Source organism: Opisthorchis viverrini (genome assembly GCF_000715545.1).
Source record: "Opisthorchis viverrini unplaced genomic scaffold opera_v5_20, whole genome shotgun sequence".
NCBI lineage: Eukaryota > Metazoa > Platyhelminthes > Trematoda > Opisthorchiida > Opisthorchiidae > Opisthorchis > Opisthorchis viverrini.
The window spans coordinates 2,995,798-3,016,287 of record NW_008751676.1 but is presented as its reverse complement, the minus strand read 5'-3'; the positions used below and the strand labels follow the sequence as shown (position 1 = coordinate 3,016,287).

Sequence of the window (20,490 nt, the reverse complement as noted above, 5' to 3'; positions counted from 1 at the left end):
CTTGAAATAGAACATTACAGTGAATGGTCGATAAATGGTTTCTGTTTTACAAGAAGTAACATTTTACCATAAACAAGTATACCATTGTATGTTTTTCGGTAAAAGTTCAAAAATTTAATGTGTTGTGGCTTTTTTTCGGAGATGATAATCGTACGTGTCTAATCAGAAGAAAGTTTTGGTGACTCAAACAAACCACCGTTCGACTGTCACCGCTCCCTTTCAAGTGTATGAAGAAATAAAATGAAATACTTTTTCCGACAAAGCAATTATACCTATTGTTAATAACCTCTAGAACCCGATATCTCAAAAGAATACGAAGGGAATATCTAGGTTCCTCAAACAGCTGCTCAGTCCCATTCCCTTTCAAAAGAAGAAATGTCACCTATCTAGTTTTAGTAGACCCCTTTTAAAGTCAGGGCACTGATACACTCTTCTATAGAGGAGAATTTTGGTAGCTCAGTTAGCATAGGTGGTCGCTAATTTGTTCTCTGAGCTTGGCAATTTGATTGCAGACGTTTCATCACCAGTCGATTTGACATTACCAGTAGGTTGCTAGAGAGCGTAGTGGAGCGATGGGTTGGTGGTTGTGCGTAGAGTAAAATGGCTTGCGTATTAATATGGGGCTGTTGGCCGGGGCTAACATTCGATGACGATTAGTCATCTGGTCGTTCGGTTCCACTCACGTGATCAATAGCAGCATCAGCAGAATCTACTGAACCAGTCTTGACCTAAAACGACCAGTGTGCTGAATGAGCTGCGAGCGCTAAAGTAGTATTACAGGTACGGAAGATGATGATGTAAATACACGCGCCTTCAAATATATCAGTTGACATGTAATCCTGTGGATCCCTAAATCTCGTGAAAAGTTTGACTGGGATGGTATAATTGCATAAGATGGTTACTGCCGTTTGGCATTCAAAAACTGCGTAACTCAGTGGGTGCTCAGCTGTGTGATCGGGTTGTCCTATGTTTAATGATTAGGTTGTTGTTCAGGAGGTCAGAATGAAACGGCAGAGGCACACACCGGACCTACATGTACACACTATCAGAACCACACACACACTCAGCTGCACTGCCACCTAATTGTCGAGTAAGATAAGCCGTGTAAGATAGGCCATGGTTTTAAAGGCTAAATGACTAGTTTCTTTGTTCACTGCTTCGTCTTTATGTTCTTCAAATATCCTGCACTTAATGAACGTATCGCTTTCGTACCAACTGGGTGTCTCGTAAATCAAGGTTTTCTGAGAATTGTAATTTCTTCAGAAGTTGAAAGACGAAGATTGTTTCACTTACTTCAAATATGATATTTTGAATCTGTGACCGGTGCTACACCGACTTCCTACGTCAAACGGGTAATCAACGTTTTGTCGTACATTAGTACTTCATTCAGCACAAAAATGGTGTAACATGCAGCAACCTGCTTATCAAATAGTATGACGTTGTATTCCTATCGCCTGCTTCTCAGAAATGTACAATGTTAGCCAGAGGAGCTGTTTGAGACGTGTTTTCTACATTTTATCTTTTATATATTTTATATATTTTATCTTTTCTATAGAGGAGAATGTCGGTAGCTCAGGTAGCTTAGATGGTCGTTGGCTTGTTCGCTGAGCTGAGCAATTTGGTTGCAAACGTTTCATCACCAATCGAGGTGACATCATCAGTGCGTAGTTGTGCGTAGCGGTGGGTTAGTGGTTGCTTTTATCTCATTTTATTTTAATCTTGTTTCATCTTGTTTCATCTTAATCTTATCGAGGATGGAATCATAGGTGTGGCATCTTTACTGATTACTTTAAATCGTGCAACATGGGGACTGCAGGGTATTCCCTTATTGGCGCTTCAAAAAGGAAGAGTTTTAGATTTTCAAGTTGAACGGTGTCGTTCGCAGAAATACTGGATCACTAAAATTTCCATTTGCTTTTGCCATTAGCACCGCTCTCTCGTTATCAGAAGGGTAACCTACATTATAACCCATAAAGACAACGTCACCCAACAGTTTGTACATAAAAAGGGTTGTCACTAGATTTCCTCTATTCATATATATATATATATATATATATATATATATATATATATATGTATATATATATTCATATATATTTATATATGTAACATTAGACTTTATCCTTAGAATGACGAGATCGCCGGCTTAGGCCTGGGTATGTTTACATACGTTGTAACACCAAATTGGGTAAGATTGGTGTGGAAGTTAATCACAACGCAGCAATTAAAAACGTAAAGCTAAGATATCAGATGAACGCTTCGCTTTGAAACTGCTAGCATTAGTCACTGTAAAAGTTTGATAAACTCTCACTAAGCTCCAACGTAGACCATTTAATCAAAAGCTTTGCCGGCTTTGCAGCCTACTTGAGCCTGAAGGAAATTTACCCACATTGTTATATTGTAACAACATCGTCTCTAGCCTGTTTGCTCTAATCCAGAGAATTTACCCACATTGTTATATTGTAACAACATCGTCTCTAGCCTGTTTGCTCTTAACCCAGAGTATGCCTTCATTAAAACAAAACTGCACACTAGATAAAACACTTTCCGGGTGGAAAGTTTTTGTGCACGTTACCAAAAGTAGCCTACAGTGCAGATGTGTGCAACTCTAGAGGGTAATTAACCTCAAACAGGAACAAATTTTTCAAAGAGAACATTGGTTTTGTGATCAAAAATCAAGCTTGCACTATAATAAAGTAGCATGCGTAGTTGACTGGCTTAAAGTTCCGAAGAATCCAAGCACCAAAGATCCCGTTTACGGTTTTTTGAACACAAATTTAACCCTATAGATTGTATCTGTTTTCCTTTTTCAGTTCCTGGCATACCACTTAAGTGAGTATTAACTGAGATCATTTAATCAGCTTGTGGGAAGAAGCCCCCAGATCAATAGCGTTCCTTAAATTTGTAAGAGTTCTGAATAACCTCAGGTTTTTTGAAGATATCCGGTAAGATTCAAGCAAATTTAGAGTTGTTTTGAATTTAGTGCCAGTTAAAACAATTTTCCCCAACACACGCATTATTTTAGATACATGAGAAGCTGCTTTGTTGCAAACCCTTTAGTATGCGTTTTTGAACAAGTTCAGCTGCAATCTTTTTGGTCGTACGGAGTTTTGTGTAATACAGAGACCCATCATTTGTCTTAATCAAACCTTTAATAGTTTGCAAACTGGATTCATTGATCGACATGGATTTTCTCATAAAACAGTCATATAAAAGAAAATGTTCGATCAAGCGATGCAGTCTCTATTTGGAACGTCATTTTGAATAAAGTTGCCGGGGTTAATGTTACCAGTAAACTTTTCAGAGTGCGCCAGTACATCTTGCCCGGTCCATTTTTTCTTGTAAACTCACAACTGTTGATGAATTCTACAGTCCTGCTGTGTTGGCATTTTTGCTGCCCTAGTTTGGTGCTAAAGCACAAATTGTAGCAAAGAACGCTCTAAAAATTTTCGTTCTTGCCCCACAGCTATAGTCACACAAAGTAAAGAAAATCAGCACAAAGAGTGGGCTCAACTAATGCTCAAATCCTGATAGCTGAACGACAAATTGTTTGCGTTTAAGATTTTTACATCATTATACTGAAAATTTCCTCATGTTGCCAGTAGTCAGCACTACCATTTATGCTTAAAACAAAGCTAGGTCAGTAGTTTAGTTTTTAACCGCTAAATAGAAGACTACAGCCTGTACATTATTAACACTCCAAAAAGTTTGTCGAACAATTTAACAGACGGTTTTACGGAAGGGTGGCCACAACATTCTATAAAACCAAATACTTGTCTTTCAAAGCAATTTGCAGCTATTCTAGAGCGTCCAGTCTTCATGTTTTGGATCTAGGACATTTTATCCTTCATTTCGCCAGTCACATTTAGAGTGAAAGGTTTAATTCAGTATTAGTTTTGGATATTTTTATCAGTAGATCATTTCGACGCCATGACAAGCCTCTGTTACAGAGCATGATCACACGGAGTGTGTTAATCTCAGACCATCTACAATAGCCACATTCTTTACTGAGTTCATACTGCAGCAGGTTGAGTCTGGATATCCAAATAATATTTATAACTTTTAAGTCTAAAATGTGTCCATTATGAGTTGAATGCATTACAACGCCACAGCTGCAGCTGCATAACCATCTTAAAGCCTATTCAGGATGCTTAGAACTCAGCCACAATGTTGCTCACGAAATTAAAATAATCACCATTATGTTTCCTGTTTCCCGATACCCCTATCGATGTGCGCCGAAATCGGGATATTAGATCTTGAGAGCTCTGGAGACTCTACATAGCCATGTTAGAATATCGCTATTACCATCCTGGTGAACTTTAGCACTCCAAAAGTTGGGACCAACAATTTTGTTATTTTGCTGTACTTTTTATGTGATGAAAAAAGTCTCTTCTGAATATGGTTCTGATGAATAGTATGGATGTTAAATAGTTATCTTAGGTTCAAACCTATCCTCCGTAAACCTATCCTGTAAAAACAAGATTAGGTACTGCCTCTCAAAGACGCTGCGCTCACTTAATCAGTTGCCTTGGTAAAACAAGCAGGTTTAAATAGTTCTCTGTGACATTAATCGTCTCTCTCAGGTCCAAATTTAAGCTTGAACTTTGTGGTTAATCCAAAAATAATTTACTCTAAAGTACCTTGTTCCTGCATCAATTCCTTGAAAAAATTGTAACCCGTTACCTGAGAAAACATTTGCATTTACTGCCCAATTAAAATCAATAACTCCGCTGCTGAGATTAGTAAATGAAAGTAACCTTGTACCGACTTCTGTGTTAATCCAAATGAGTAACACAGAAGGTGGGAGAACCCTCTACTGACCAGAATCCTGCATCGTTTGAGAAATGAACCACGGACGTATTAGGCAGCCAGTTTCACGGCAGCTTTTCTCTGTGTGCGGCTAATGACCTTTGGAAAGTGGAAATAATTGCATTGGCCTCGTATCCTTCGCTAACATCTTAAGCCAGTGTGTCACTTGATGAAAGACTCGCAGACAAGGTCGTCACCTCCGGAACTCATGTTGCACAGATTACATCTCATTGAAACTTTTAGTCAGGCGTGACAGATTCCGTAACTTTGGGGAGGACACAAGGAATAGTTTTGGCCTGCAACTCACAAGATAGGAATTACAACCTTCTTCGTGAACTAGGATCACTGTTGTAAATTTTTGGGGACAACTTTGACTTTTACGTTACGGAACTTTTGACAGCACTTTTGCAGAAGGGCAGTCAGCATTTGGCATTATGGGTAGATAATGCTGTATCAGTAAGGCTGTTCTAAAAGAAAACTACGTTTATTTCAAAGAGCCAAACCAAGGCGTGACTTAACATAAACATGGCCGCATCAGGTTAGCAGCATGCTGGCTTTTCCCTTCATTATACACATAAGGTTGAGCCTACTGCTGCACGCATGTGCTGCACGTTTGACCAAAGCAGGTGATTGTTAGTTCCACTTTTCATCCATCATAAGGTTTGTTTGGCTAGTTCTTTGCGGCAGCACCATTTCTGATCCCGGTTTCAAGGCCATTTCTTATTCTTCCCTATCCATCTGTAGCCGGATTGTTGCCGATGGCTCTGATCCTGGTTTCCATTGTTGGTAAACAGCAAACTTGTTTCCTTCCTAATACATTCTCGGGATTCAAGGCTGTTCCGACTGTTCAACCGGTTTAAAAGCCTGAAGGTCTGTGTTAAATGTCCTCCTGATCATTGGTGATCACCTGAGCCACCTTTTTTACTCATTTACTTATTGGACATTTGCCTTGTTGTATTCGCTCCAGATAAGCGCCTTTAATCCTGTTAGCACTCGCAATACCGGAACAGGTGAACTACCAGTTTGACAGTCACCAGCTTTACGCGTGCATCTTGCTACCGTGCTTCCGTATTTTTTGGCGTTATTAGACAGCTAAAAATCTGGATAGATCACTTTATGTTTCCGATTATTCTTTCAGTTTAGTTCAACTCCCTATACAGCTTTAAACTCTTTATAAAAAATAGAGAGACCGAGTGCAGGGAAACTGATAACCAGTCTTATAAACATCCATAGATTCCGGTCTGCTGAACTGCTTATGGCAACGATAGGTATCTTCGAAGGTTGAAACTCTCCCTAGAATCAAAACATCTTGTGCACAGTCTTGCGACGCTCTCAATCCACCTCCAGTTTCATTAGACGTAGACAGGTTTGTAGTGCAATGCATCTCACCCACGAATAATTATTATTACATTCATATTTTTGCATTTATCTCGTTATCCTTTTATCATGCAGCATGTTGTCGCAAACATGACTCGGTTAGTAATTAGGTACAGCGTTCAGTTATAGCTCAGATGCTGCGAGGTTAGGTGGTGAGACCGAGAATTATGGAACGCTGCCACTAAGCCGGTACGCGTCGCTCAGCTAAATGAAGGCGGCAACCGTTATCCACGTACGGCTGCAATGAGATTTAAAAGAAAGAAAAATTAAAATAAGTCAACAAAGTGGCACTAAGAATCTTTTGGGTTGTCGCATTCGGCCAACCGCAGACACCGGTTGAAGGCGTAACGCGTCAACCCTCTTTGCCACAGTTGGCCACAAATCGAAAATGGTGGCGTGTTTTCCGGGCGGGACTATGGTTTTTAAAGTTCTTCTTAAGAAATCCGACTCCAGTTTTTTCTTGGATAAAGCGCTCGGCCAGATACTTTGTACCATACATTGAGCTAGTTTCCATGTGGTTTTACATCATGTGATATGAGAACTGCCAACTCGATGATCGGCTGGTGCTATCATTCACGAAGATAGTTTCACATCCAAAATATCATTCTAAGCAACTTCAACACAAGTAGCGAAGAGAGCAACCGTGATAGCCTGGCTGATCAGCCGATAACAGTTTTGTGAAGTGAGTAAAGGCTCCCTCTGATAGCCGTAATATTTGCAGTGCAGTTTTTGAGAAATTGTATCTCATTTTTATCACTTACTTCTTAATCCTTGCCTTTGAAGAGGATGAGTTCCACTTTTATACGATGCATTGGACAAACAACGCAACAGATTCAATGACGCCCTCCAGACACGCGGGACATCAGAAATCACTTTTGAATTTTCGCCGCATCTTATGATTTACATAACCGAATCAAGTAGTAGGTTCAAACTAGTTGTTCAAGATGGTGTGCTTGCAGGGTTCCTAGAATTTTCAGATTCTGCATTGAGCGATTAAGAACAGTTTCTTTTAATGTAGCAGATGTGTAGGCGAAGAAGGTGGTCGGTCAGCGTAAGCTCTGCCCAAGAATCAACAAAACGAAATATTGTGGCGCAAATCTTTTGGTCGATTCGAGGACTGACACACAGGATCGAGGCTTTTCCCAGGTTTCCCAGGTCGTTTTTGTTCTTGTCGTTCAGTGGCCGTCGTTCACCTGAAAGGCACAAGTGAAAATAGGGTGTAGCACTGTTCTCAGCGCAGGGCAGTATGCTTGCCAGCGCGATGATTCGCGTGATTAAATGTCTAGTAGCGATTTGTACTGGGCTCCAGAAGGAGCGTAGACGACCGTCGGAGGAAGGTCATACAACGCAGCCACTACTCAAAATGAGAAAAAAATTTGCCTAATGAATGTGTGCGCTCTGAGCCTGAAAATGTTCTAACTATGTCCCCGCCGGGTGTTTGCTGGGTCAACTGTAAGACCCTGTTGACAAAGCATTGTTCAAATAGGGCGTAAGTAAGAATTAGGTCCCCTCGGAGGCGAAGGTAATCCAGGCGAAGGAGATCAAGCATCGCAGTCCACAGATTTGACACCGGAAAGTTCTCGTAGCGGCCCGCATAACACACAATGATAGTAACGTATTTTGTAGGTCCTGAGTGGAAAACTTGGTTGGTGTACTCCAGGGGCGGTCTGACGTAGGCACCATAGAGTATTTGGAAATCCATGCGAGTAATACGGGAGAAGGTGTGTCGGATCATCCATAAAATGGCGAATGCCTTTTGGGCCGATCTCTCATGGTGCAGTGAGAAGGACAAGTTTGAGGAGACCCAGATACACAAATCCTTTTTGGCGTCTATCCTCATGATGTTTTCTGGTCCCTTTTCACCATGCATAACAAAGGCATTCGCTGACTCCCCTCCAAACCACATATGGACGCACTTTTCATCATTCAGAGGAAGGTGCGAGTCAAACGACCACTGCTTGACAGCGTCTACATCCATTTGGAGGGCACTGGCATTGGAACTCCAGGATTTCAGGTCGTCCGCAAAAAGTAGACACGAACTCGCAAGAACGTCTGGGAGTCGTTGACGTAGATCAGAAACAGCACTGGTCCCAGGACGGGGCCTTGGGAAACTCCAATGGAGACCGGCGCTGGAGAGGAGTAGATCGAGCCCATTCTCACTCGGAATGATCTGTCTGATAGGAACGCCTTGATCCAGTGAAGGATTTTCCCTTGAATCCCGTAAGACTCGAGTTTGTGGAGCAGCGGGACGTGTGGGACCCCATCAAATGCTTTTGAGAAGTCGAAAAATATGGCATCCGATATGTGTCCTTCGTCCTTGGCTTGGGTTGAGCTGTCCATAAACACGAGCATTATTGTTGCTCAAGAGCGGTTTGTGAGAAATCCGTGTTGAGCTGGAGACATCAGGTTGCTGGAAGTAAGGTGTTCTAGGAAAGCTCGCTTCAGAATGCATTCCATCGCCTTGTACGGCACGTCAGTGAGGCTTATAGGCCTGCAGCTGCCAGGCGACAGTCAGTCACCATTTTTGTAGAGTGGCGTGACAATCGCTTCATTCTAAGCAGGAGGAAGGTGACCTACGTCAAGCGACTGACAAAACACTAGTGAAGACGACGTTTCCTTCAGGGTTCTTTGATAAACTTCGTTGGGCCCCAACGCGCAGAATGGGTTGATCTTTTGCAATAATTGACGTATGTCCTCCTCCGTGAAGACCAAGTCGGTTCGGGGCTGTACGTAGTTACGCCTTGTCAAGAGTGGATGTGACGAGGACGCTGGGGCTGAATATAGACCTGTGCAGTGCTCTCCGTATACCTCAAAACCACTTTTTGGTAACTCGTGGGTTCTCCGCTTCTGTCCCTCAAAGAGAATGCGGATGGCTCGTTTCTGCGGCGATGTCCCATGTATTTGAACATTATAACTTTGATTTTCCGCGCGAGTGGCCCGCTTTCGTACTTTCTATTGGCGGATTTGTGATTTGCAGCGGTTCCGCATTTTACGAAATGCCTGCTCATCTTCTGTATCTCCTGTGAACAACTTTTTAAAAAGTTGGAGCCTCTTTTCCGGAAGTCACCGAATCATTTTAGACAGCCTGTGGCTCATCCGACTGCGTGCTAGTTTTCTGAGACGAGCATCGCTTCAGCCTCGTGAACTGTCTGGACAACGGTCCCATATAATTCTTCCACCTAAGCTGGTCCCAGTTTCAGTTGTTCAAGATGGATGCGCAATCCTGAGAAGTCTGCACGGCAGAAGTCTCGAAACCGCGTTTTAGGTTCGGGCTTTCTGGCCAAATGGCAGATGAAATGAAAAGTCGGCACACAGTGGTCGCTATGTCCCGGTGGAGCGTTATTTGTCACCTGATCAACGAAGTGTCTTTCGTTGGTGATGACCAAATACAGGAGGGATAACAGTTAGCCTGTGGGGTATCTGGTGGGTGCAACGGCACGTGGAGTCCAAGGGCTCTGTTGAACGACTTCAGTCAGCACAGCCGCAAAAATTTTGCTTGATCCGACGCGCTGGAGCTCCGTCCAGGAGGTCTTTGGAGCGTTGAAGTCACCTACCGGCAGAGAATAAGTGAAGTGGTAGCTGGAGAGGAGTTGCTCATGGGTTCGTATGAGGAATTGGTCATCTTCAGGAGGATTCGAAAGGCTACGGTAGATCAAACCGAGAAGGAAATGATCGGACCGGCGAAGCGGGAATCGGGTCCACAGAGTATCGGGAGAAGGTGCAGAAGTAGTATCAGAGAGGACAATCGAGATGGGCAGGGCCGCATGTAAGTGCAAAGCAACCCCAGCAGCCCTCCCTCATTTTGAGTCAGCTTGAAAGACGGAGTAACCGTCTGTTGAGGTCTCCGCGTCAAAGACGTCTGGTGTGAGCCGCGTCTGTGAGTGCGATTTTGGACGGTCGTTCAAGGCAAACGGACCATTTAATACCGAAAATTTTATTTGAAAGAATGAGGCTGTTTGGGAGCAAGCTGCCTCCGAGGATGAGCAGCCGAAATTTGAGTGACCACGGAAGTCAGTAGACTTAATAGCTGTGCGCCGGGTTTCAGTACAAGGTTCCAAAGGATCTTCTGGGTCTTCGTCTGCTCCGTGTCTTGGTGGTTTCTGGGGATGCTTTTCGCTTGCAAGGTATTTTTCACCCCGTGAGAGAATTTTAGCATTGGGGGATGGGGTGTTTTTCCCGTGAGCGAAAATTTTGACCATTGCTTCGTATAACATTTTCAGCACCGCCTTTTTGGCGACCAGATTTGCTGTTGATCAAAGATTTGCGGTAAACTTTCGCCCTCCTGGATTCTTGGTTATTTTGGCGCGGTTTGACCGAAAAAGTTTCCTTGTGAGGCCCTGAGCGCTGGGTGGCGTCACCACAAAGTAATGCTTTTGGTGGCGCTCCCATTAGGCTCGTTTTCGCCGAGGGCTGTATCTTGAGGCCAGCCAGCAGTTTTCTAATCTGGCGAATCTTATGTGGCTTGTTTGGCTGCAGTCGCTTTTCTTTCGTGTTTGTGTGAACACCCGATCCGCCGGCGATCAGCATGGCCAACTGGATGTACGAAAGATTTCCCGATTGGCCGTACTCACGTTTATGGCTTTATTTGTCGGGGTTCAGGGCGACGATTGTGTCCACAAGGAGAGCGGCCGCTTTTGACGGAGTGGAGCCGGAGATTGGCTTCGCTGCTTGCCCCTGCACATGTGAATCATTCCGGTTCACAGGCTGTGGCTTTGGTGAGGAGTACATGGCTGCATTTGTGTCGTCTGTTGCGGAGCTAGGCGTTGATATCTCCACGTACTGTGGGTGCTGCTTACATGCGAGGCTTGTCACCTCTATGGCATCGCTGCTTTAAGTGGACGACAGGTCATTGGTGTTCGAATATAAACCGCTGTCCGGGCGGCCGGTTTGACGGAGTGAAGCCGGAGATTGGCTTCGCTGCTTGCCCCTGCACATGTGAATCATTCCGGTTCACAGGCTGTGGCTTTGGTGAGGAGTACATGGCTGCATTTGTGTCGTCTGTTGCGGAGCTAGGCGTTGATATCTCCACGTACTGTGGGTGCTGCTTACATGCGAGGTTTGTCACCTCTATGGCATCGCTGCTTTAAGTGGACGACAGGTCATTGGTGTTCGAATATAAACCGCTGTCCGGAGACGCGGCCGGTTGCACCGGCATGCTTTCAAGAGCACAAGGGGCGATGACCACAATCGGCTCGGCCATGAGTTTGGGATCGGCTGAACTGGCATCAAGCGAAAGCCTGTTTCGTGCCTCTACCCCTGATCTCCTGTGACCCAGCCTTCTCGCCTCTAGAGGGCGATCCTCAGATAGACGCCTGATCATTGGGTAGGCTTTCTGAATGCTGCCAGCCCGCTCCAGAAATTTCTGCACGGCAGATAGGGACTGAAGAGTGACTAGAAGCCCTAATGCTCGCTTGCTTCCCTTCTGGCGTAACCATTCTGTGTGAAGCGATTGGCGATGGAGCGTAGTAAGGACACGGCTAAGGAACGAATGTGCCAGCTTCCCTGGTGTGTTTTTTCCGAAGAATGACCCCCAGGTTATCAATCTGCTCTCCCTTAAGCGCCTGTCTACTGGAGACGCTGTGGCAGTCTTTTTAGTCGCGTCAAAGGGCTGTATGACTTTCTTCGCAGCCAGTGGACCCGGTATGGATAGCGTGAGGTACTCATTCAGCGAAGAGAGTTCTTTATCAACTTTCGTCCATGCTGTTGCACCCATCGTGTTTTAATCCTCCAGTGCCTCAGAAAGGAGCTCCAAGTTTGCGTCAAGTATCCAGATCAGAATCGAGCACTCACATCGGTCTTTCTGTCTCTGCAATGGGGAGTGAGTACCGTTTTGGGGGCTTTCTTCTTGGCTGCAGTATGCATTGCACTCTTAATGTGGAGGCAGCCGGTGCAGACAAAATCGGTAGGAGCGTTAGCTAATCGGTCCATCTGATCATCCTGTAAACCCGTGCATTTGAAGTGGTACTGGACTTTGCAGTTGTGGCATTGCACACTGCGCTTTACGTTCGACGGACAGCCATCTCGCCCACATCTGTTGTGGCAAATTGATGGCTGAAGGGGGCAGTAATGATTCGTGTGTACTCTGTGATTAGATTGAAAAGCGAAAACGTCTTCAACAAACTTGCACGAGGGAAGAACAAAATCGATTTCGAACGTATCGCTAAGATACTCGCAAAGGCTTTACAGTTAAGAGCATTGTGTTGCTAGTGTGCCAGAGGCTGGATAAGTTATCTGAAACCCGATGACGCCCACCTTCGCATCCTCCTCAGCTTGATTTGTGAAGATCGAACACATGCTGATGGGGCGCATTGGTCACACGATGATTTTACCCGCAGAATCTTTGAGATCGGAATAAAAGTTTTGCGCTGAAACATCGCATTTTGTTGCGTATATGCTCATACTTAAAAATCCCTAATCGACCCTCATATTTTTGCGGCTCACCAAGTTTCATTGTCCACTGGAGCAATCATATCTGTTTGATGATCCAACGGTCATTTGAATCTGTTAGCCGTGGGCGTTCAAAGACTGAGACGGCAGTTAGTTGTCCATGATGGCCATCACTAGCCTCTGCTAATCCTATATAGTGTGAAAAATTCATGCACACAAGAAGGATGAGTAGGCGGTTCATAGCGGTTCAGAGCCTCANCCCGGTCCAGGCCTTCTGTCTCTTCTCTGGTACACTCGTTCCTGGATTGTGGTATGTTTCCTTGTCTTTGCCCATGGCTCAGTAGTTATCCACTGCATCATTCGTTTATTTCTCCTCAGTTTATACCATTCCTCTTCGTTCCTGAAACTTGGACCACTGCTTCCTATTCCCGTGATTGGTACGCGAACCCGCCCGTTAGCTCCAATTCATAATCCCCCATCTTACACGAGGGAAAACACTGAAGAGCTTTGGGAACTGCTTCTTTTTTACGCCGTACCCAGCAGTCCTTGGCACACGCTATCTGAGTAGACAACTTGGATGGCAGTTCAAGAGGCAACCTGACGTAAGCCCCATAGAGTACCTATAAGTCAATGCGCGTAACGCGGGTGAAGGTGCGTCAAATCATCCGTAGAACGGCGAAAGCCATTTGGCCGATTTCTGGTGGTGCGTTTATAGAGAGCCGGATACCCAAATGTTTTTGGCATCCATCCTCGTTATTTCTTGTGGTACATTGTCATCATTCACGGCAGTGGCGTTCGCTTATTCCCTTCCCAATGACACATGGACGCAGTTTTCGTCATTTATAAGAGGGTTGTAGTACAACGACCGTTGCTTTGCAGCATCCACCTTCATTTGAATGGCACTGGCATTTGAACTGCAGGATTTCAAGTCGTCTGAAAAGGGTGGACATGGGCCTGAAAGAACGCCTAGAATGTCGTCGACGTATAGCAGAAACAGGGGTGTTCCCGCAACACAGCCCAGAGAAACTTTAACGGACATCGGCGCCGGAGAAGTGTACATGAGCCTATTTCACTCGGGGTGTCCTGTCTAATAGGAATGCCTCAATCCAGTGTAAAATTTTCCCTTGAATTCCCTAAGACAGGAGTTTGTGGAGCCGCGGGACGTGTGGGACTTGACCGAATGCGTTTTTGAAATTCCAGAAGTACTTCATTCGGTATCGGGCCCTCATCCTTATACTGGACCAAGCTGTCCATAAACATGAGCATGTTCATCACGCAAGAATGGTTTTTGAGCAATCTGTGTTGAACTGGGGATAGCAAGTTTTAGGTAGTATGGTGATTAACGATGGCCCGTTTCGGGATGCGTTACATCGCCTTGCGCCGTGCGCTAGTGAGGTAAATAGATCTGTGTTTTCCGGGCAATAGTCGTTCACCTGTCTCGGTGCCTCCCTTCCAAACATAGAGAAGATTGTCTTCGTCAGACGACTCACAAAAATTCAGGTAGAAATGCTTTTCAAGTGTAAATGACGGCTACTCCAGGATCTTTGGATGGAAACCGTCATGCCCAGCGCTAAAAACGGGTTCGTCTTTTGCGAGAGTTGACGAATATCTCATGTGGAAAGCAAGTTGGTAACAGGCCTTTTGTGGTTACGTCCTGAAATGATCGAGTGCAATGGGGACGTTGAGGCAGAATAAAGACCTGCAAAGTATTTTCTGTAGATATAAGATACCACCGTTCTATCACTCGTGGGTTCCCTGAACCGGTCTCCTAAAGTGGACGTGGTTGGTTCATTTCTGCGTGAAAATACCATGTAATTAGACAGCACAATTTTGTTTTTATGGACGATGTCCATCACAGTGGCTCGTTTACGCGTGGTTCATTGACTAATTTTTGAACCAAAGCGGTTTCGCATTTTACGAAACGCCTGCTTACGTTTTCTGTCTCCTGTTTTCAACTTTTTTAGAAATATCTCAAACCGCTTTTCCAGAAGACGCAAAATCCTGTTAGGCACCAAGCGATCCGAATGATTGCGCGCTGGTTTTTTGAGGTGAGCATCGCGGCAATCTGGTGATTTTTCTGGACATTGGCCCTATATGACTCTTCTCTGCAGCTAGCCCTACTTTAAATTGATAAGGAAATTGCACATTGCTGTTACACAGGTTTTGAATCCGCATCGCGTCGCAAGAGGGTGCGGAACCGGCATCGGAGAGGGTGGTCGGGATGGGTATTCTCGCGTATAAATATATTACAACCCGCCGGCCCCACCACGTTTTGGGTCAGCTCGGAAGATACAGTAGCCGCCTATCGGGATTTTGGACGGCTATTTAAGGCAAGCTGCGTGTAAAATATCACGAAATTTGTTGAAAAACTGAGGCAGTTTTCGGACAAGCATTCCAAAACAGTCTCTTGCGTTTCCGAAGATGTGAAGAGTTGTGCTGCCAGGCAGGTCAGAGATTTAATAGCTGGTGGCCGGGTTTGAGTCTGAGACTCCCAGCGGGCCTCTCCAGCACACTTGTCTGCTTAAACCTTACTGTAATAGGCACTTTGGAGATGACTTGGGTGTACATAGTTCTCAAAATTGAATGCTACGCTGAATTCTACAAACTACTGGTCAATCAGGCCGACATTGAAAGTCTCCTTCACGCTTTTTGTATCCTACAGATGTCGCCGAATAATCAGTTGTAGTCAAAATTTATCCATGATGTCCACCTACATGCAATGCACGGTCGAACTACTGCTCTTCGTGCAGTGAAAATATATTGTAACAAATCGATGGTTTTGGTTCATTCGGACGATTGCTGGTTCTTGTGCTCAATCCGCAAGATCTCTTGAGAAGTTTCAGATTTGTGATTGCGAAAATTTCAAGAGCATGTCGCGGTCTACCTGTCCATTGTTTTGTATGATGATTTACCCTCGCAAACAGCAATAAGCTTCGAGGTACTGCTTTACATGGAAGATTATCGCGGTCAAAAGCACAAGGTCGATCAATGTGAAAACGGACACTTGTGCGCTAATTTGTGCACCCGATTCACTAGGGAACGAACATGCTGGTGGTCTCCCAAATCTCCACCATTTCTCGCAACGCGACATAAGGGCATTTAGTGAAATGCCAGGTTAAACCTTCAAAGCCAAATTACTGCGATTTCTGGCGCGGAGCTTGATGGCATATTCTGGCAACATTAAGAAGAAAACAATGGCGCGTAGGGTTCGATTTGCATGTGTAACAGTCAGAATATGCTGACTGCTGGTTTTGGGCTGAGATTCTAGAAAGTGTACAGCTTAACCCAAGCCAAGGACGAAGGACACATATCGGATGCCATATTTTTCGACTTCTCAAAAGCATTTGATGGGGTCCCACACGTCCCGCTGCTCCACAAACTCGAGTCTTACGGGATTCAAGGGAAAATCCTTCGCTGGATCAAGGCGTTCCTATCAGACAGGTCATTCCGAGTGAGAATAGGCTCAACCTATTCCTCTCCAGCGCCGGTCTCCATTGGAGTTCCTCAAGGCTCCGTCTTGGGACCACTCCTGTTTCTGATCTACGTCAACGACCTCCCAGACGTTCTTGCGAGTCCATGTTTACTTTTTCCGGACGACTTGAAATCCTGGAGTTCCAATGCCAGCGCCCTCCAAATGGATGTAGACGCTGCCAAGCAGTGGTCGTTGAACTGGCACCTTCCTCTGAATGATGAAAAGTGCCTCCATGTGTCGTTTGGTGGGGATTCAGCGAATGCCTTTGTTATGCATGGTGAAAAGGGACCAGAAAAAATCATGAGGATAGATGCCAAAAAAGATTTAGGCATCTGGGTCTCCTCAAACATGGCCTTCGCACTACACCATGAGAAATCGGCCCAAAAGGCATTCGCCGTTTTACGGATGATCCGACGCACCTTCTCCCGTATTACTCGCATGGACTTCCAAATACCCTATGGGGCCTACGTCAGACCGCTCCTGGAGTACGCCAACCAAGTTGTCTACTCAGGACGCACGAAATACATCACCCTCATTGAGCGTGTCCAGCGGGCAGCTACGAGAATTGTTGCCGGCCTTAAATCCGTGGACTACGAAACGCGTCTCGCGATGCTTGATCTCTTTACCCTGTATTACCGTCGTCTCCGACGGGACCTAATTCTTACTTACGCTCTGTTTGAACAAAGGTTGGCAAACAGGATTTTACCGTTGGCGGGTGCATAATAAGAAAATTTTCTAGCTCAGAGCACACACATTCATTACACAAAATTTTTTCTCATTTCGAGTAGTAGCTGCGTGGAATGACCATCCTCCAACGGTTGTCCACGCTCCTTCTAGAACCCAGTTTAAGGCACTATTAGACATTTATTTATGCGAATCCTCGCGTTGGCAACCACACTGCCCCGCTCTGCGAACATACAGAGCAGTGCTACACCCTATTTTCGCTTGTGCCTTTCAGGTGAACGACAGCCAGTGACCGACAAGAACAAAACCGACCCGGGAAACTTGGGAAATAGCCTCGATCCTGTGTATCAATCCGTGGATCCCTGTGAATGCGTGAACCAAACTGGGCTAAACGGGACCCATAGCATACAACAGATTTTAACAAAGAATGAACCTTGAGTAGAGCGTTTACACCTCCATAGTGATATTAAATTCCATAGTAAACTACGCCTGTCGCTACCTAGGCGAGGCTCATATATACTAAACCTGAAAAAAGCCCGATTGACACACCAACTGAACTGAACAATGGCGATTTGTTTGACTGCATTGTCCAAGCCTTTCAAAGTGTTGGAGGTCGTCGTAGGTCTCAGTGTATCACACAATGGGGCCGAAATGGGTAAGTAAGGTATATTCGGAAATCAGACTCCCCACCATTTGCGCAGTTACAAGTTCGAGTTACCCTCCCGGAGTCCGTGCTGGAGTTCAAAATGAAACCCAACTCCAGTGGTCGACAGCTTTTCAATCAGGTACGTCGCACTTTCGTCCTGATGCAAATGTAAGGTTTGTACCACTATCGGTCTGCGGGAAGTTTGGTATTTCGGCCTGCAATATAATGACTCCAAGGGCCTTACTAAGTGGGTGAAGCTAGACAAGAAGATTTCTCCAGTTTCAAAAGCTCCAAGTCAAGCCGTTCATCCCAAGACCTCGTTTTTTCCCTAATAGTACAAACCACGATACACATCCGACATCGACTGTCTACCATCTGATACGGTAGCAAAAAGTCATGCGCTGACACCCACACACACGCAAACGTCCTACAAATAGGATGCCAGCACAGCAACACCACACAACTCAACAGAGCTTCGCACGTCGCCCAGCTCGGAGCAGAGCTGCTCAGGATTTTTTACGGCGTTTCACTCACGGATATCCGGGACTACATGTGGCTGTTACAACAGCGAAGAAGACACAAAACCTGCATCCGGACATACAACAGGATTTATCAAACTGTACCTGCAAAACGATAGGTCCCTTGTTTGCATATATATCTACTGTAACAATTTCGCCCAACAAGCGGACATTGTTATTGCTCCCCGTTTTCCCGTTCGTATAACTAGTTTTCGGGTTCTGTTAGAGCATTAACAAATCCACTTTTGAGGTTCCGGACTTCTAGCACAGTAGCGGATGAATTATAATCTTAGTCCACAGTGGTTACTTTGATTTGGTTTTTGGTTCATTTCTTCTACTTTCTGTGTTGTGCAACGCGATTCCAAATTTTGTTATTTTGGTTTTGCGCGTATGCCACCTTTCTTGTTTTGACCCAAACATAAACCCCTCTTTGACCTTGTCATCGGACGTGTAGTTTAAGTTTACAGTGGTCTCGCCACCTTGTAAACGCTTGACTTTAAGTCTGTGCATACGACCAAAACTTCTGGCTTTTCAACGCCAGTGCCCTTCAAATGTATTTAGACGCTGCAATACAGTTATAGTTTGCCGGCCAAACTCCTCTGAATTATGAACGGTGCGTCCATGTGTCATTCGGAGACTCAGCGATCACCTATGTCGTGCACGCCGAGATTTGATCAAAAGCCATCACGAGGATAGATGCCAAAAACGATTTAAATATCTGACTCTCTTCAAGAACGTCTTCTTACTGCACCACTCAAAGGGCATTCACCGTCCTGTAGATGATTCGGTGCATCTTCTCCCGTCTTACTCGGGTGAACTTTTAAATACTCTATGAGGCCTGGATAAGAACGCCTCTAAATATGCCAAACAAGTTGCCCAGTCAGGACGCACGAAGGACGCAACCCTCTTGACGGTTTCCAGCGGGCAGCTACGAGAATTGTTGCCGGCCTTAAATCCGTGGACTACGAAACGCGTCTCGCGATGCTTGATCTCTTTCCCTGTATTACCTCGATCCTGTGTATCAATCCGTGGATCCCTGTGAATGCGTGAACCAAACTGGGCTAAACGGGACCCATAGCATACAACAGATTTTAACAAAGAATGAACCTTGAGTAGAGCGTTTACACCTCCATAGTGATATTAAATTCCATAGTAAACTACGCCTGTCGCTACCTAGGCGAGGCTCATATATACTAAACCTGAAAAAAGCCCGATTGACACACCAACTGAACTGAACAATGGCGATTTGTTTGACTGCATTGTCCAAGCCTTTCAAAGTGTTGGAGGTCGTCGTAGGTCTCAGTGTATCACACAATGGGGCCGAAATGGGTAAGTAAGGTATATTCGGAAATCAGACTCCCCACCATTTGCGCAGTTACAAGTTCGAGTTACCCTCCCGGAGTCCGTGCTGGAGTTCAAAATGAAACCCAACTCCAGTGGTCGACAGCTTTTCAATCAGGTACGTCGCACTTTCGTCCTGATGCAAATGTAAGGTTTGTACCACTATCGGTCTGCGGGAAGTTTGGTATTTCGGCCTGCAATATAATGACTCCAAGGGCCTTACTAAGTGGGTGAAGCTAGACAAGAAGATTTCTCCAGTTTCAAAATCAAAGGATGCGCGGATGGAGTTTATCTTCAGAGTAAAGTTCTACCCGGAAGAGGTTTCTGAAGAACTAATCCAAGAAGTTACACAACGCTTGTTTTACTTTGAAGTACGTGGGGTGTGTGCTAATCTTCCATCGGGCTAGGTGAAAAACCAAATAATATCAGGCGAAATATACACGTCTGCTGATTGTGCGCTGCTATTGGCTTCGTACCAGGCCCTGATTCGTCACCAAAGATACGACCCAGCAATTCATAAAGCAGGCTATTTGACCATTCGGAACTATATCCCGGAACAGTGAGTGTGTTGCGTATTTTCTGACCTGTTTTAATGAGTTTTCTCTAGAAGTTTTAGTTTCTCCGTGGTAGTGTCTTGCTCCCGTAGAGTTCGCTGAGCGCACAGAATATGAGTCTCTAATCAGTCAGCCGTAATTTTTCTGCACTATTGGCATTCCGGCTATTGTTATCTTGGCTTAGGCAAAATGTCAGTACCCCAGCCCCGAAGTTCCATTATCCGGCACGGGAAGGGTGTAGCAGCCGTGCAGTCTGAATTTCCGAGATGTTTGTTATCTAATTTAGGAGCTATCACAATGCAATCTGGTGCCCTCTGACTTTAAGAATGCTCGGTACCGTAAGGCGCTGCGCGGTCATGTCAAAGCATGTTTAGGAATTGACTTGGTCATATAGGATGCCCCTAAAGAGGAAACATTTCCGTCAAGTACACTCATTAGCAAATCAATTTGATTTTCACGGCAGACAACTGAATCTCGTTAATGATATTCTTCAACTGAATGTTGAAGCGCTTTTGGCAGTGTGGGATTTTCTGTTGTGATTGTCGTCCGATAAAACATTTTGTGGTTCTGAGGGAACGTCTGATTATCCGTATACTGCGTCTCCAACGGAATAGACATATGACTCCTTTTAACTACGTCCGTCCATACTCCCGAATGTTAAAGTGGAAGTGAAAATTTCCACCTATTGGCTCTCGTTGACCA

At 45.0% G+C, this 20,490-nt stretch overlaps 1 protein-coding gene across 1 annotated transcript in view; it reads left to right on the top strand.

The window, feature by feature from the left end:
- Nucleotides 1-9,713: 9,713 nt before the first annotated feature.
- Nucleotides 9,714-20,490, top strand: part of T265_01853 (hypothetical protein) — a gene marked incomplete at both ends in the record, with an annotated part of 30,292 nt that continues 19,515 nt past the window's right edge. The window contains 5 exons of the mRNA XM_009165963.1: nt 9,714-9,952; nt 15,853-16,731; nt 17,394-17,514; nt 19,269-19,352; nt 19,387-19,605. Of these exons, the coding sequence (XP_009164227.1) occupies nt 9,783-9,952; nt 15,853-16,731; nt 17,394-17,514; nt 19,269-19,352; nt 19,387-19,605 (1,473 nt within the window). The remainder of the gene's footprint in view (nt 9,953-15,852; nt 16,732-17,393; nt 17,515-19,268; nt 19,353-19,386; nt 19,606-20,490) is intronic.